General features: G+C 43.1%; 1 protein-coding gene across 1 annotated transcript; it reads left to right on the forward strand.

The window, feature by feature from the left end:
• Positions 1 to 361: 361 nt before the first annotated feature.
• Positions 362 to 5389, forward strand: ANKRD66 (ankyrin repeat domain 66). The gene is made up of 3 exons (XM_044445143.1): positions 362 to 509; positions 2599 to 2827; positions 5215 to 5389. The coding sequence occupies exons 1-3, from the start codon at positions 371 to 373 to the stop codon at positions 5387 to 5389; spliced, it is 543 nt and encodes a 180-aa protein (XP_044301078.1). The 5' UTR covers positions 362 to 370.
• Positions 5390 to 16943: the final 11554 nt, after the last annotated feature.

The following is a 16943-nucleotide window of genomic DNA, read 5'->3' on the forward strand; positions in this document are numbered from 1 at the left end:
CACCATCGTTACTGGTTTTTTGGCGCCAGGTAAAGACCTTTTTATTTAAACATCATTTCAATTGTTAAAACATATGATCTGGCCTGGGCAACTTCTTCTTCCTTCTCTTTCTCCTCCTATATTTTTATTTTATACTGATAATTTTAATTTTGTATTTGTAAATCAATGTATTTTTTGTATTTTTATATTTAATGGTAATTTATTATGTACTATTGTATTTCAATGTATTTTATCATGTTGTAAGCCGCCCCGAGGTTTCGGCAAGGGGCGGCATAGAAATGTTATAATAATAATAATAATAATAATAATAATAATAATAATTTTACAAGATAAGTTATTGTTATCTTGGTTTCTATTAGCAGATTACTGAATGATGGAACTTCACGAAGCTGCAGCTCTGGGTGACTATCGCATAGTAGAGGATATCCTGAAGAGGGGGCTGTGTGACCCAAATTGCAAAGATGTGGATTGGGGTGACAGAACTCCTCTCCACTGGGCAGCAGCAAAAGGTAAATAGAAAGGCTTTCGCTCCAAGTGATGTGGTGGAGGTAGAAGCAAAAGAGCCTGGGAATGGGAGAGTCAAGGCTGGAGCCATTTGCCTCCCCCATATATCCCACTGAAGACATCTCATGACCTTTGCATGGTTGAAATGACTGGACCAACCCCATCATCATAGTTAGGCTCCAGAGTCTGGATGGAAGAGGGCACTAGTTCCATTGTTCAGCTATGAACAGTCATAGAAGAATGAGCAGGTCTCATTCTGAGGTGTATTCAGTAAAATATATGCAAGACACCACATCAGAAACCCCTGCCTAGAAGTCTTCTCTTTCAGGTCCTGTATTGGAGAGATCATGTTATGAGTTGGGACTATTCCAAAACATTTGATTTCCACATAAGATGTATTAGAATCTACATCTTATATTCTAATACTGATTCAAATCTCCCTGTGTTCACAGAGTTGAAATAAATAAGAAAGCATAAGAAAGAAGTATCAGTTGACTTGGGAAAACCCCATGAATCCATGCATCCATCCACCTAACTATCACATTAGGGTAAAAAGATACTTGAAAATAATTCAGGGGGCGGTGCTAATCTCCCTTTCTAAGGCCATGAGCCAGCGCTGTCCGAAGATGTTCCCATGGTAATGTGGCCAGCGTGCTGTTTCCTCCTCACCAAAGTGGTACCTATTTATTTACTCGCATTACATGCTTTCAAATTGCTAGTTTGGCAAGAGCTAGGGACAAGGCAGCAGGACATCACCCTGTCACTCAGCTTTGAACTGCCAACCTTTCGATTGCAGCTCAGTGGTTTAACCTGCTGCACCACCGCGTCCCCTCAAGTGGGTTAATGTCGTAGATATTACCTGCTTTCAAAGTACAGCAGGCATCGGGCCTTGGACAATGACCCAAAGGGGCTCCCAGCAGACTTTTATTTTTCCCTTTTGGAATTTACAGCAGGAAAAGTGAGCTTACCCTTAGTTAAAGAGGGGAATTAAAAGCAGGGCGGGGGAAAAAGTAGCATCTCACTGCAATGGGAATGTAAATCACTTTTCACAAGCAAATGAAACTCACATTTTGGGTTTCCAGGAGAAGCCCCTGCACCTCCGGAAGATCAGATCAACGTCTGCTCAGATACAGAGCTGGCTGGCTTTTGAGGAAGCTCAAAAGCCTCCCGGGAACTTCTTTGGCTAAATTTAGGGGAAATGCTTTCCTCCCCAACTACAGGTGTCAAAACTAAGATGATTGTCACAAACTGTGCCCCTTGCCTTTTCTGGTCATTTGACCTCAGTTTGTACAGTTCCTTTCCCTTTTAACAGGGTCCTGCCAACTTCATTCATACAAGGAAGAGAACTCTTATCCATGAAAGTTTATGTCAGTAAATAATTTATACCTGGCTGTGATTAAAAAAACATAAAGACTTTGTTTCACAGATGTTGGGGTGGTTCCTCCTCTTCTTTGAAAAGCATGCAGCTTTCACTCAAAGAGTGTGGATTTGGCTTTCCAAATATTATATGCCTGGTAGGACTTATTTGCTGACCAGTTCCAAATGTTCACCTTCCCCATTCAGATTAGATATACACATCCTTCTAAATTATCTACCTGGTGCATGGAACTTATCACAAGGTTGGCGTTCTGCTTCTTTTTAAAAGTTAAAGTACTTCTATTACTTCACTGGAAACACCTACCTACTGTAACAGAGTGGATTGAGGATCTAACAGAGTTTTCAATATTTTAATGGGTTGTAATGAGACACTATCAGCAGATGGAAAAATGGATGGCTCTTTCTTCCTTATTAGTTGTATAACACACACATTTATACCTATGGATACACATTACATATACACTTATTGTGAATTATTCTAATTGCTGTAAGAAAATTGTATTTTTCCCATGTATGTGTCTTCTCATTTTGCTTTGTTTTGATGAAATGCGCACTGACATTCAGCTTTAAAAGTTTGTAACAGATAATTTATAAGATGCCAAAAGGCTTTTTGTGGCAGACTGACAGAGTCCCTGGACCATGTCTGTAAGTAAAGCGCTTCCACTGTCATCTGCTTTCTGCTTTACTTCCGATGTCTTGTGTTTATGTTTCCATCAGGACACTCAAAGACGGTAAAGCTACTTGTGGAGCATGGTGCCCAGCCTTGCTTAAGAACTGAAGCGGGATGGACCCCGGCTCATTCTGCTGCCGAATTTGGGAGACTAGGAGTGTTAAAGACACTTCATGCTTTGCATGCATCTATTGATGCTGCAGATTTGTATGGGGACACACCAAAGAGGATTGCAGAGATCTATGGGCACAAAGATTGTGTTAAGTTCTTGGAAATGTAAGTATTGGTTAAAGCATTAAAACAGTATTTAAACGTATCATTCAAGATACAATGAAGTTACAAAAAAGAATGTTTTAAAACATTACAGGTCAGAATAATTCAATCTAAAGGAGCCATTACAATAACAATAGATTAGAAGAGAAGTAGATTGAAACGGTTCCAGTCTATTGGAAAAATGTGTTTCTCTCCAGGTCACAAAAAAGAGGCAGGGAGAGAAAATGCTGCCAAGAGCTGTAGCACTACCTCTGGGAAGGCCCTGTACTTTGGCAACTTGGGCTGAGGGCAAGTCCTTCTGAGATAATTTCTAAAGCCTTCCAAACTCACGTTTCTTTGAGGCTTTAACGGTAGATGCTGGTAGAAAAGAATAGGTCACCAATTCACTTGAAACAAAAATAGAAGTGTCTATGTCTTATATGCCCATCACATTTCTTAAACCTCATTGGTAAGAAAAGAGTTTGCAACTTTCAAAATTTCACTCCTGTAAATTTGGGCTGCAAGGCATATGACAGATGTTAGGGAGCAGTCCCTCTCGTCTAACTCCCTGAAAGCAAATCATTGTAAGCAGAGGCTTTGTTGTGATGGGGGCGGCATAAAAATGTTTTAAATAAATAAATAAATAAATAAAATGAAGTTTGCAAGGCTGAAACCTGACCTGGGAAAAGGAAGGAAAGAAGGGAACTTAAATGCTCCTGGACAAAACAGAGGGCTCCTTCAAAGGCAGCTCTCAGCTCCATTGTCCTGCCCATTACAGAGCTTTCTGCATTGTGCTGGCTGGTAAAAGCAGTGGGTTTCCCCCATGGGTGTATCTACATGACAGCCCCTTCCATGTATTAGGTAGTGCTGCCGCGGTATTTATGGAAATGCATTTACCACTGTGGATGCTAATGAATATAATGCAGTTTCCTCAGCTGAAAATGTGATCCTGTGTCACACAGAAATGCAGTTGCAGGACAAACAGGAATATTTGGAAGTAGAAATGATCCTTTACTGAAAGAAAGGCTTTTTGCTTTTTTAAAAAATTCTTTAAGCCATGTGGAAGTGCAAAGGAGTGAATCAGTGGACTTAAAATGGAAGAGGAAACCACTGGTAGGGATGGGGGAGACAGAAGGGGAGGCTGTGGAACTGCTTGCTGCTGTTCTCTGACATCCCATGGGGTAAAGCCATAAGGATCAGTACCCCCATGCCCCTCCATCCCAAAGTAATTCCTGAATGCAATTGAAGCTCAGGCTGTTGTGCTGACTTTCTGAAGAGTAAGTTTCATGGAAAATAATGTGATTCACTTCTGAATAGGTATCACTGATGATAGTGTGTGCCTCTGAGTAGAATCCTGTCCAGGCAAAACTGTATTTTATATGCTGGTTTAGAATCTTGTAAGCCTCCTAGAGAACCCTTGGGTTATGGGGTGGCATAGAAGCATAATGAAGTAAATAAATAAAATGTGTATAAGCACCACTGAAAACAGTGATTTACTTCTGAATGGATATGTCTGTGGGCAGTTCTCAACTCATTGTTCCTTATGGGGCATGAGGGGCAAGTCTGAGAGAGAGAGAGAGAGAGAGCGAGCGAGCAAGTGAGCAGGGAGTGGGATGAGAGGGATGAGACAGCAACTGAGGCCTGATCCAACCTGTCTCCTTCCCAGAGTCCCTGCTGTTTTACCAAAGCCTGCAGCTTTGCTCCCCTCCAGCTCAGCCCCGTTGAGCCAGACCTTTCCACATTACAGTACCACCAGCTTAGCACACACTGGAATGTACACCTTGGAAAAAATGCAACATCTAGAATCAGGCTGAAAAAATCTGGGATTTCATCTCTGAAACAGGGCAAGCAGAACAGTTGGAGTAAGCATCATGAGACAAGCCAGTGGTGGGTAAGGCCTTACAGTTCCTAGTGTAGGTTCCCCTACCATCTTCCAATCCAGTTACAAGTCTCATGGGGTCTTGAGGTAAGTATCAGCAGTATATTTTTGCATTTTTGCATAGCTGCTCTTTCACTGTTTTACTCCAGCAACTCATAATTCAATTTCAAGAACAGAAAAACCAGTAGAAAGATATTCATTCCAAAATCTATCAGCATAGCTTGGCTGTAAACACTTATGTAATGCTTCTATATCTAGTAGAAGGCCATCCACTGCAAAGCTCTATAAAGATGCAGGCATCAGTTATTTTTTTTTACTGGGAATTAAGATTTTATAGTATCACAAGCAGATAAATTTAAATAAACTATAACCTAAATCTGACATCAAATATGTATGCCATAATCCATAATGTGAAATAAAGTGCTGAACACATTACATTGCTTTACTGAGGGAATGTGCCAGATCAATTTCGTATGCTGTGAGAAATGTTGCTGTATTTTATAATGAGGCTCTTTCTTTCCCTTTCATCTAGGGCTGAAGGGGAGCACAGGAGGTACTGCCAAAAATCAAAATTAAAGGGAATTCAGCTGGATGAAGATGATGACGACTGGGAAGTTAAAAAGAAAGAACTATTGAAAAATAAATCCTATGCTCAGAAGAAAGAAAACAAAAGAAAGTATGCGGGAAAAGATGGCAAAGTGAAATAGAATGAAACAGAATGGTGCTTAGCTGATAAATTCTTTGTGTTGTTTGGCAGATTATGGATGCAGGCTCATAGGACATACATCTGCAGGTGCTATATATGCAAATTTAGAAATGATCAATAGGATGCATTCAAATTTCACAAGAAGCAAAGGTAGCCAATTGATTTTGCAACCAATACATTCTTAATTTGCACCCAACCTATATCATCTCAAATCAATCAAAAAAAGTGTTTTGCTAACCCTAATTGCCACATGGTGGGCAGGTTTTGCAGTATGTGCAAAGGGGAAAATAACTCTTCCCTCCCCATCTGAAATCCCCCTTGCGAAGGGCCCAATCTGACACTTAAGCTGAGAAGATTTTCAGCTGGCACCAGTGCACACTCAGCACTTTGTGGAATAGTCCGGGTAAATAGATCCAAGGCAAGGAACCATGGAGCCAGGCCTAGCAATACCATTGTCCTGCAGTAGGATACCTGCTATCTTGATTCCCTTTCCTTTCATCAGCTGCCCACATAATACAAGTTTTCATGCCTGAAATAACTCATGTTCCTATTAAGCTTGACTCTCAGCTGTCAGTCTGCCATAGACTGGCATAGGAAGATTCTAGAGATTATAAATGCTCCACCTGTTGGAATCTTTTCATTAACACAGTGATCCATAGAAGCCAGTAACAAGCCCTTGTCGGACTAATGTTATTACATTTCTTTTTTAAGGGTTTTTTTGGTATTCCTTTTAATATTGTGGAAAACCTGCAGATTTAAAAGCTCTTTAAAAGATTTCAGCAAGGCATTTCAGAAAGTGCTCCATGATGCTCTGTTTCGCAATCTAGTTGAGTGACGCCTAGGAGCACTTTACTAGGTAGAGCTACAGTTGACTGGAGAACCATACTCAGAGTGTGTGTCTTCATCAAGCTGGAGCTGGGCTGCATAGGGTTTGGCCTTGGGTCCTGCATTCTTCAATGTTTTTGTGTATGGTTTAGAAGAATAGATGGGGAAATGCTTATCAAATTTGTAAAGGATACAGTTAGATGAAATAGGTAATATCTTAGAAGATAGAAGCAAAATTAAAAATGATCTTGTTAGAAAACTGGGAAGAAAAGAAAATAAAGTCTAACAAAGACAAATGCAAATGTCTTCATTTAGGGAATAAAAACCAAAGCATGAATATAAGACAGGGAATGCCTGGCTTCACAGTAGTATGTATGAAAAAGATTCTGGAGTTGTAGATGACCACATGCTGAATACAAGTTAGTCATGATGGCAAAAAAGGCAAATACCATTTTTGATTTCATTGATAGAAACAAGGCTTTTAAATAATGGGAAATCATAGTTCCATTCTACTCTGCAGTGGGCAGACCTCATTTTGCATATTAAGTTCAGTTTTGGACAGTACAATATAAAAGGATTTAGATAAACGGGAAAAGTTCAAAGAAGAGAACTGTTAAGTATCACTCCCCGTTTTGGTTCATCTGCAGATTTTGGTTTCCCTGTACTTCCTCATCTTAATCATTCATAAAAATATGGAAGAGCACTGGGCCCAGGACTGAGTCCTGCGATGCTCCACTTGTTGCCCCTCCCCAGTTTTAGAAGGTTCCACTGATGAGCACTCTTTGAGCCTGATTCTGTAGCCAACTGTGGATCCACCTGATAGTTGTTCTATCTAGCCCACTTTTAGCTAGTTTGTTAATCAGGATATCATGGGGCACTTTGTCAAAAGCTTTGCTGAACTCAGCATAGATTATGTGCACAGCATTCCCACAGTCCAACAAGGAGGTTAATCAATTAAACAAATGAAATCAGATTAATCTGGCAGGATTTGTTCTTGACAGATTGATGTTGGCAGATGTAGTACTCTTGAACTGCCAACAGACCTTGACAGATCTAGTAATCACAGCATTGTTTTCAAGGTGTTTGCAGAATGATTGCGTGATAATTTCCTTTCCTGAAGATGGGGACAACATTAGCCCTTCTCTACTCATCCAGCACTTTCCCTGTCTTCCATGATTTCTCAGTGATAGGCAATGGTTCTGAGAATGCTTCCACCAGCTCCTTTATGACTCTAGGATGGAATTCATTGGGCTCTAGAGATCTGAACTCATTTAACACAATTAGAGGATCCTTATTTGCCTATCAATCTTGAGCTGCCATTCTGTTTGTACTTCATCAGGAGGGTTGTACATCTTTCGAGAGCAGACTGAGCCAAAGTAGGAATTGAGCACTTCCGCCTTTTCTCTGTCATCTCTTATTGTAGGATCTTCTGCATACAAATCATTCGCACACTCACTGCTCCATGGCCCTGACCTAGACATGCCTGTATATTTGTTCTACTCCCTTTAACAACTTTAAATAGTTGTTAATGTCAGTTTAGTTAAGATGAATAGAGTTATGTAGGTGGCTAGAGTTAAAATTGCCTTTACCATCGTAAATGGTAAGCAAAGGGAAATTCAGTTATACAAGATTGGAAAAATAGGTTAGTGAATAAGCAGAAATGGTAAGACTAACTATGTAAAAAGATAACCAAACAGTAAAATTAATAAGTGTAAAAGGAACAGAATTTTTGGGAAAAGTATTGGAGACTGATGTTTGCATTGAGGCTTCATTTAGGAACTGCAATTTAATAGAAATGTCAATGAATGTTAACGAAGTGACTGATTACAGAGGATAATGATTATTGACTTTCAGCAATTTAAAAAAATGTGTATTACTTGAAGTTCTGTGTGGAATCTGTTTGAGTTCCCTTGGTGTTTCTTTGCTACATTTTCTTTACTGTTTTTCTTTTTATTTCTTAAACTGCACTGTTATTTAAAAGAATACTAAAAATAGGAGCTCGGTGTTAATGGTTATTTCAGTCCACCTGTACTTGCTGAGAGCTGCAAGTCATTCTTAGGCTTATGAAGTTGCACCCCATCTCGCCTTCCCAGCGCTCTGGCCATCTGGCTACTAGTCTGGGGCATCTGCACCTGTGCTGGGCCAGCAGGATAAACTGCTGGTGTTCGCTGGCGTCCCCCCAGCTGGCCCCTGGCCTTGGACACTGAGATCCACCAGACAGCTGCTCCTGGGGGCATCAACATTTAGCACTGTTCAATATGGCAGCCTGTTGGTTTTCCTCAATCTTTCAGCCGTTTTCGATGCCACTGACTGGAGTGACCGCCTAAGCTGAGCATGGGGGACAGTGCTGTGTGGGCTGGCTCTGCTCCTACCTGGATGGCAGGCTCCAGAAGGCCATTCTTTGCAGATACTTGCTCTGTTCCACCCCATAGATTTCCTCAGGCATCACTGTCCTCCCCCATGCTAGTAAACATGCGTGTTAAACTATTAAGTGGCTGCTGGAGCGTGTTGCCACCAGGGTGCTGATGACATTCAGCCCCACTTCCCATTTCATCTTCACTGTCAGGATAAGAGCCCGACTGACCCTGCAGGTGCCTACAGAACCAGGAGCTTCACAGGCCCTTTCTGGGCACAGCCATGCAGTGCAGCTGGAGGGCCCGGAGACCAGCAGGAGAGGCCTCCCTGCACTGCTGCTCTTTGCCCTGCCCTGCCCACCGGGCTCCTGCCTTGCTCCATCTGCTCCTGCTGCAGTCCTTGACTCCAGCTCAGCCCTGATTCCCAAGCACCTGCACCCATCTTCCCTGCTCCAGGACAGTACTGTCCTTCTGGAACTTGACCTCAGGACTGTGCTGGTGGGTTCATGAGATCCTGGACTGTGTGGCTTGACTCTGTCATCTCCCTGGCTGTGGGAAGCTACACAAACGTGCCCCTTGCTTCTGGCCCTCTGGGCCCACTGCAGGAGTCCACCCACACCTGCGCCCTGCTGCTGGCTTTCCAAGCACAGTTGCCTGCTAGCCATGCCCCTGGCCTTCTGTTCATCAGAAGAAGTGATGAAAAACAAGCAGCCATCCATGACTGGATGCTACAGTGACTGCGTGAGGGCTGATACACTGACCAGATGAGAAGCTGTGCTCTCTGACATGCCTAGTGAGCTGTAGAGTAAGTGCCATGCTGTTTCCCTTCCGTCGTTCCTCTGAAAATGTCCCCATAAACCTGTCTACTTAGATGTAAATTGCATTGCCTTCCACGGCACGTACTCTTGGAAAGCGAAGATAGCAGAGGGGTTCTACTTGTTTTCAGGAGCAGCTTTTGGGTGGAGGGGGATGGGGGTACGGATCCTGCTGGCTCCCTGCTGGCCCCACCCCACGGGGTGGGAGAATGGGAACATGCAGCACCACAGCTGCCCTCCTTCTCTCCATCCCCTCCTTCTCTATGCATTTTTTGTGAAAAGGGCAGGAGGAGCTTCTCTCTCAGTTTGGTGGGGAAGAAGAAAAGGGAAGAATTCCAGGCCGTTCGCAGGAACTCTGGCTGCTTTATTGCTTCGTTTTCTGTGACATCATCATTGTCATCATGGTCCCTTACAAACATATGTTTGACAGGGTTTGCAGCTGAAGATGAAACTGAAAGACACAACAGAAGGAGAATGAAGGCATGGTGAGGCAGGGGGGAAATATGTGATTGCTTCAGGTAAATAAGGTGGTTCAGCATATGTAAGTGTACAGTGAGGCATATTAGCGGGGGAGGAAATCTCAGTTTCCCACATATATAAAATCGATGCATCACCCTTTGGCACTCATTCAGCACTGGTTCAACACAGGTTTGGGTACCAGGCCCTTTTGTGGGGACAAGGCCAATTATTATAGCAACGTAATACTTGTTTTATTAATGTATTGTTGAATGTGTTTTACTGTAGACCACCCAGACGGCCCTCTGGGCTATGTGGTAATGTATATGTGGTTAATATAAATGTTAACCATAAATAAATAAAATACAGTTTTGTTTGGTTAAGATGGGGTATTGGATGTTTCAAAGATGCTTGGACAAGGTGAGTTTTTCTGGAAAGCCGTTCCATGTACAGGGGGCAGCGAAGGGGAAGGTATAGGGCAGTATTGGATAGCTGAGGAGGGTGGAGCTGGAAGAATGAATGTCCCAGACCAAGATGTGTCAGGTTGCGAGAGCAGAGAGGTGTGTGGGCAAGGCATTGGAAAGCTTGATGGTCAGGATGAAGTACTTGGGCAGGTTTTGGTGCAGACAGGAGGTGGACAGAAGTGATGAGAACAGTGAACAAAGTCAGCAGAGGGCTGGCTGGCTCAGAGGAGAAACGGGTGAGACAATGGAAGGCCACTTATTTTATTTATTTATTTATTTATCTATCGATTTATATCCTGCCTTTTTCCAACAAAGGGCTCAAGGCAGCTTACATCATTCTCCTCCTCCATCTTATCCCCACAACAACCCTGTGAGGTAGGTTGGGCTGAGAGGCTGTGAGTGGCCCAAAGTCACCCAGTTGGCTCCATGGCTGAGCGAGGACTAGAACCCAGGTCGTCTGAGTCCCAGTCCCAGGCTCTTAACCACGACACCACACTGGCTGTTTTCACATTTCACTGTGTTGGCCAAGCTAGCATGAGACTTTCAACTCAAAGCTGTCTGTGTTTATCCTGAAGGAAGCCCTTCTGCCTTCCCTACTCCCTATCAAGTGCGATTAACACTACATCCAAATAATCAGACAAGCACCTAACACAGAGAACCACACAAGAGTTGCTAACACAGCTATAAACTTCACAGAAAAATGCAATCAAAACAATTTTGGAAAGTACTCTAAAATGCAAGTCATGTTTCCTCCAAACTGCTGTGCATTGAAATGCCACGTTTTATTTAAGTGGGAATTATACCTTTTTCCTTTTGCGTGTCATAAATTTGAGGTCAAACTTCCTTTTCTTCTCTATGTTGCCAACCCAGGCAAAAGGGTTCATATAACTGCTGACATGATCACACTGCTATCTGCTACCACTAACATAATGTCAGCAATACTTACTTTAGCAACAGTGCTATTGATATTTGATAATATAAGATTAAAGTCCATTTTACATAACAGTTTTAAAGAGCAGCAACAACCTTCCCCAGGCCTTGCACGTGAATGTGAAAGAGGCACTAACAATGGATATCCCCACACTGCCAAATCATCTCCAATGTACGGAGGTCTTCTGAATGAAAGTCTCCTGTCCTTGGCAGCCCTGCTCAGCTCTTGTAAAGTCAAGGTTGTGGCTTGTTTTATGGACTCAATCCAGCCTAGCGCTGGACTTCTTCCTCTTCTTCTTCTTCTTCTTCTTCTTCTTCTTCTTCTTCTTCGACTTCAACTTTCCCTAGCATGATTGTATCCTCCAGGGAGTTTTTCCTTCTCTTAAGTAGGACAGCTCAGCTTTGCCATTTTTGCTTCCAAGGAAAGCTGTGGCTTAATTTGACCTGGAACCCACTTGTTCACCTTTCTGTTGGTGCAGGATATTCACAAAGCTCTCCTCTAGCACAATGTTTTGAAAGCAGCTGTCTGCTTTCTCCACTGTCCAGCTTTCACACCCACACAGTACCTGGGAAGATGAAGGTGTGGATGAACTTGGACTTTGTCTTCAGTGAAACATACTTGATCATCACTTCTATTTCCTTCATTGCTGCCCTTCCAAGTCTTAGTCTTCTTTGAATGTTGTGGCTACAAGCCTCCCTTTGAACTGATGATTGAGATAAAGTACACAAAATCTTTCACAATTTCAGTTTCTTTGCTGTTGATATTAAAGTGTCACTTTTCTGAAGTAATGATTTAGTTTTCTTAATATTCAGTTGCAGTTCTGCTTTTGCACTTTCCCTGTTATTGCTGCTTCCTGCCAATAGTAAGGTAGCATCTGCATATCTTAAATTGTTGGTGCCAATTTTCACTCTTCCTTCTCATCCTAATCCAGGTTAGGGTTTGGATTAAACTAAAACCACTCTAATGGCAGAAAGTGAAGAGGAACTAAAGAGCCTCTTGATGCAGGTGAAGGAGGAGAGCACAAAAGTTGGCTTGAAACTCAACATTAAGAAAACTAAGATCATGGCATCCAGTCCTCTCACTTCCTGGCAAATAGATGGGGAAGAAATAGAGGTAGTGACAGATTTTATTTTCCTGGGCTCCAAGATCACCGCAGATGGGGACTGCAGCCAAGAAATTAAAAGATGCTTGCTCCTTGGGAGGAAAGCTATGGCAAATCTAGACAGCATACTAAAAGCAGAGACATCACCCTGCTGACAAAAGTGCGTATTGTCAAGGCTGTGGTTTTCCCAGTTCAATGTATGGCTGTGAAAGTTGGACCGTAAGGAAGGCTGAGAGCCGAAGGATTGAGGCCTTTGAATTGTGGTGTTGGAGGAGACTCCTCCGTGTCCCTTGGACTGCAAGGCGATCAAACTGGTCAGTCCTAGAGGAGATCAACCCTGACTGCTCTTTAGAAGGCCAGATCCTGAAGATGAAACTCAAATACTTTGGCTACCTAATGAGAAGGAAGGACTCCCTGGAGAAGAGCCTAATGCTGGGAAGAATAGATGGCAAAAGAAAAACGTGACAGCAGGGTATGAGGTGGCTAGATGGAGTCATTGAAGCAGTCGGTGTGAGCTTAAGTGGACTCCGGGGGATGGTGGACGACAGGAAGGCCTGGAGGAATGTTGTCCATGGGGTCGCAATGGGTCGGACGTGACTTTGCGACTAAAAACAACAACTGGAATCCACCCTCCCCACACCCTCTTCCTTTCATGCCCTGCTCAGATTTGCACAGTGAGCTGCAAGAAGTCCACGACTGACTGCAGAATGAAGACTGCACAACCAGCAACGTTCCCCCACATCAGGGGCAGCTGCACAAAGGCTGCTGCGGGTGGCACAGAAGAGGGGCGCTACTCATGCAGCGGTCATTTGGAACTCTGTCCCTGGTGAGCACATCCTTTTTCCACATCAGGTGCAGCAGTGATGTTTCCACAGCAAGGATGCTGCTTGGTCGCACAGGTCTGGCCAGGAATGCAGCCCCCATGGCCATTGCCCAAGCAGCACCCCTCTTCTGCTTCAGGCGCAGCACCATAAAAGGCTGCTGCATGTGGTGTGGATGCTGCTTGCACAGCATGGGGAGCTCCCAGCCTGGCAGCGTCCTGCTAATGCTCATCAAGAACCTGGACCCAGGACTGTGACAAAGCAGACCAGAATCTGGGGAGCTGAGCCCAGGGAACCCAGTGGATTCCCATGCCCAGTACGGATCCTTCCACCTCCCTAATCCACCTTTCTTTATGATGTGTTCTGCACACAGAGTGAACAGATAGGAAGGGAAAATATAATACATCCATGTCTGATGCCTTTGCCTATAGGAAACCATTCACTTATGTGTTTACATGCATTTAAAAAGGTAAAGGTTTCCCCTTGACGTTACGTCCAGTCATGCCTGACTCTAGGGGGCGGTGCTCATCTCCGTTTCCTAGCCGAGGGAGCCAGCATTTGTCCGCAGACAGTCTCCGTGGTCATGTGGCCGGCATGACTAAACACCAAAGTGCACGGAACGCTGTTACCTGCCCACCGCAGTGGTACCTTTTCACCTACTTGTATTTGCATGCTTTCGAACTGCAAGGTTGGCAGGAGCTGGGACAGAGCAACGGGAACTCACCCCATTGTGCAGATTCGAACCAGCGACCTTTTGATCAACCAGCCCAGCAGCACAGCAATTTAAACCACTGTACCACCTGCATCCCTGCATTTACAAGCATGTAAAAATGTAGACAAAAACCAAACCAAGTGTTCAGAGTGTGCAAATATACAACAAGTTGCCAACATAAGTAAATCACAGTCCTGTTAATGGGGTGTATACACAAGAGATTCGGAGTCTGTCCATTTGAAAATCATGATGAAACAGATCTTTCCTAGATATGGCTCCTCATATTCTGTGGAGTGGACTGACCCCACTTCGTTCAAGGGAATAGATTTTTTTAAATGACCTGTCTAAAGACATCCATGTGTATTTTGAACAACTATCAGGGCTGGTTTAAGTCAGGGACTTGACTTGCACTCTGAAGAGACTTGGAAGGAAATGCACTTTGCATATGGTCTTCTAACCTCTCTGTGTGTGCACACTTTTTTGTGGTTTCACTTGCCTGTGAAACATAGTCTGAATGCATAAGGAATAGCCTATTTGCAGTTCCCAAAATCAAATCTCAGTGGAGCCATGGAAAGAGAGAGAGGTGCTTGGAAGGATGCTTACTGACCTTCCCAATGTGGAGAAAGACAGGCCTCAGGCTGAAACTTGCAGAGCCTGAGTGAAGAAGATGTGTGCAAGTGTGTGACTTATGTCTTCTTTTCTTGCTGAACTGAAGTGCCCCCATGCCTCAGAGTAAGCAGAAGAGGGAAGAGTGTGGTGCAGGGGATGTCTTTCTCATGTGGAGATTGGCTGGAGAAAAGAGAAACTTTCTGCAGTCCTGCAGAGGTTTGAGAAAGGTTTGTGAGCTACGTGAATGGGTTGGAGTCTTGGGGGAAAAGGTATACAAGCCCTGGACACAAAGCAGACCCATAGGAAAAACTCTACTAGCAATCTCAGTGATGGACCAGTGAGCAAAAACACGTGAACCCTAATGATAAAAACAGGACACTATTCCTGTTGCAGAGCCCCCTGGGATATGTGCCACTCCCTCTCTGGAGGTCTGGGGGAAGGAGAGGGCAGGAAAATACAGGCCCAGGATAAACTGTTGTGCACATGGGAATTTTAACCACAGTGCATGGTTAAAATTCTCAAGGGGTTAAAAGTGTTGTTTAAACCCAGTGTGTCTTGCCTAAGATCACTTTGTTATCATGTTACTTGAGTGGAAAACCACATTAGCTCAAGGTCAATACAGAACTCAAGATCCTGTGCAGTACAGTGCCGCGAGTGTTAGACTGGGAGTCAGGAGGCCTGGGCTAGCTCCTGCATGGCCCTGGAGCTCACTTTGGGCCAAGCAGTGGTTCTCACCTCAGCTACCTAATAGGGGAGGAGGAAGACAATGTGAGCTGCCCTGCGTTCCTTGCAGGAGGAAGGGTAGGGTTATAAATGTAGTAAATAAAATTTTGCAAAATTTCTGGACTCAGAATTAGCAAGGCTATACAGAGGGCATTTCACTGTGGCATTTGTAGCTTGCACAGCTCTTTCTACACTTCCTCCTATATTGCATCTCTTAGCATATACTGCACAAACTGCAGGATGATAGCATATCTTTGCAGGGTAATATCATATTTTGCTGACAGTAAAGCAAGGGTTCTGTTGCCCTTTCAAAATGAGCTGCATTGATATTAAAATCAGGCAACTATGATGGAGTCCAGGACAGTAAAAATCCCACTATATCTCCCCTCTCTTCTACTTGTGACAGAACTGGTTCAGGTAGCATGATTACTCTTCCAAAGTTGTTGGGTCTGTTTGCCATTTTGATGTTACTGAATGTGTGTTTGTATGTTGCCAGGGGAGGGACAGTCATTGTCAGCTGCCAGACTCTTTCACTGCATCTCTAAAGGGACGCCTGCTTCCATATTTGCCCTCCCGCCCCCTGAGATGGGCAGCAGAGGCCCTCCTCCGGGAACCCTCTGTGAAAGACATTAGGAGGCAAAGTACCCGGAGGAGGGCTTTCTCTGTGGTGGCGCCCCACATATGGAATGTGCTCCCCAGAGAGGTCCACCTGGTGTCGTCGTTATTTGTTTTTTGGTGCCAGGCCAAGACCTTTTTATTTAAACAATATTTTAATAATTATTAATATTATTTATTGGTTTTAAATTTTTAGCCAGGATGAATCCAGATTTTATATGTATTTATCTGTACAATTGTTTATTTATGATGATAAAAGCCATCCCAAGGGATTATGCAAATGGGACAGCATACAAAAATTCCAAATAAATAAATAAATAAATAAAATCTCCTTCTGGAGAAAGCACACAGTTGCCTTATTAATTTCTGTATACTTCAGTTCATTAAGAATTGAAGATGGGGGTGGCCTTCATTTATTTCAATGAAGTACATATTCCAAATGAACTATCAGTAGCTCTGGTTTTGCTTTCTAGTGCTTTGCATGAATCAATCTGACAGCTACTATCGTTAAATAGAAGGAAAGTTTCTGTTTTTCATTTCTTTAATTTCTTTGGAAATCACTTGGTTTGTGCATATGAAGACAAATGGCATAACACCTAGGAATAAATTCATGTTAATAAGTAAAAGGAATGAACAAACAAAAAGAAATAAAAAAGCAAAAAAATAATTAAAAAGAAACTGAAGGCAAAACAAAACAAAGCAATTTTACCTTGAGAGCAAAGTCTATCAATCCCAGTCTTCAGTTCTTCCAACAACGAGCACCGCATCCTTGACACATTTTGGGGAGTTTACTGAATGCTGTGCAATCATTTAATAAGAGTACTCCCTTGCAAATTCAGATTAAGGCATTTGCCCCTATCTACAGTATAAAACACTGCTTCTCTCCCAAATACAGAAAAATGAGATTTTTGATAGTGCCCAGATTTAATAAAGCTAAATTCTGGCATGGGATTAAATTTTAAAGCTAAATAAGTTTAGAGCGATGTTTTGTCCTGTTTTGCCTTTTTCGATCACCACTGAGCACTGGGCCGAGCTTTACATGCTTCCAGGCCCAGTTCAAAGTGGTGCTGCCAACCATTTAAACTAGCTAGCCAGATGAAGGCACATCTGCTGTATATGCCTGCCTGG

This window comes from Varanus komodoensis, unplaced genomic scaffold, assembly GCF_004798865.1.
Source record: "Varanus komodoensis strain SLA01 unplaced genomic scaffold, ASM479886v1 scaffold47, whole genome shotgun sequence".
Classification (NCBI taxonomy): Eukaryota; Metazoa; Chordata; class Lepidosauria; order Squamata; family Varanidae; genus Varanus; species Varanus komodoensis.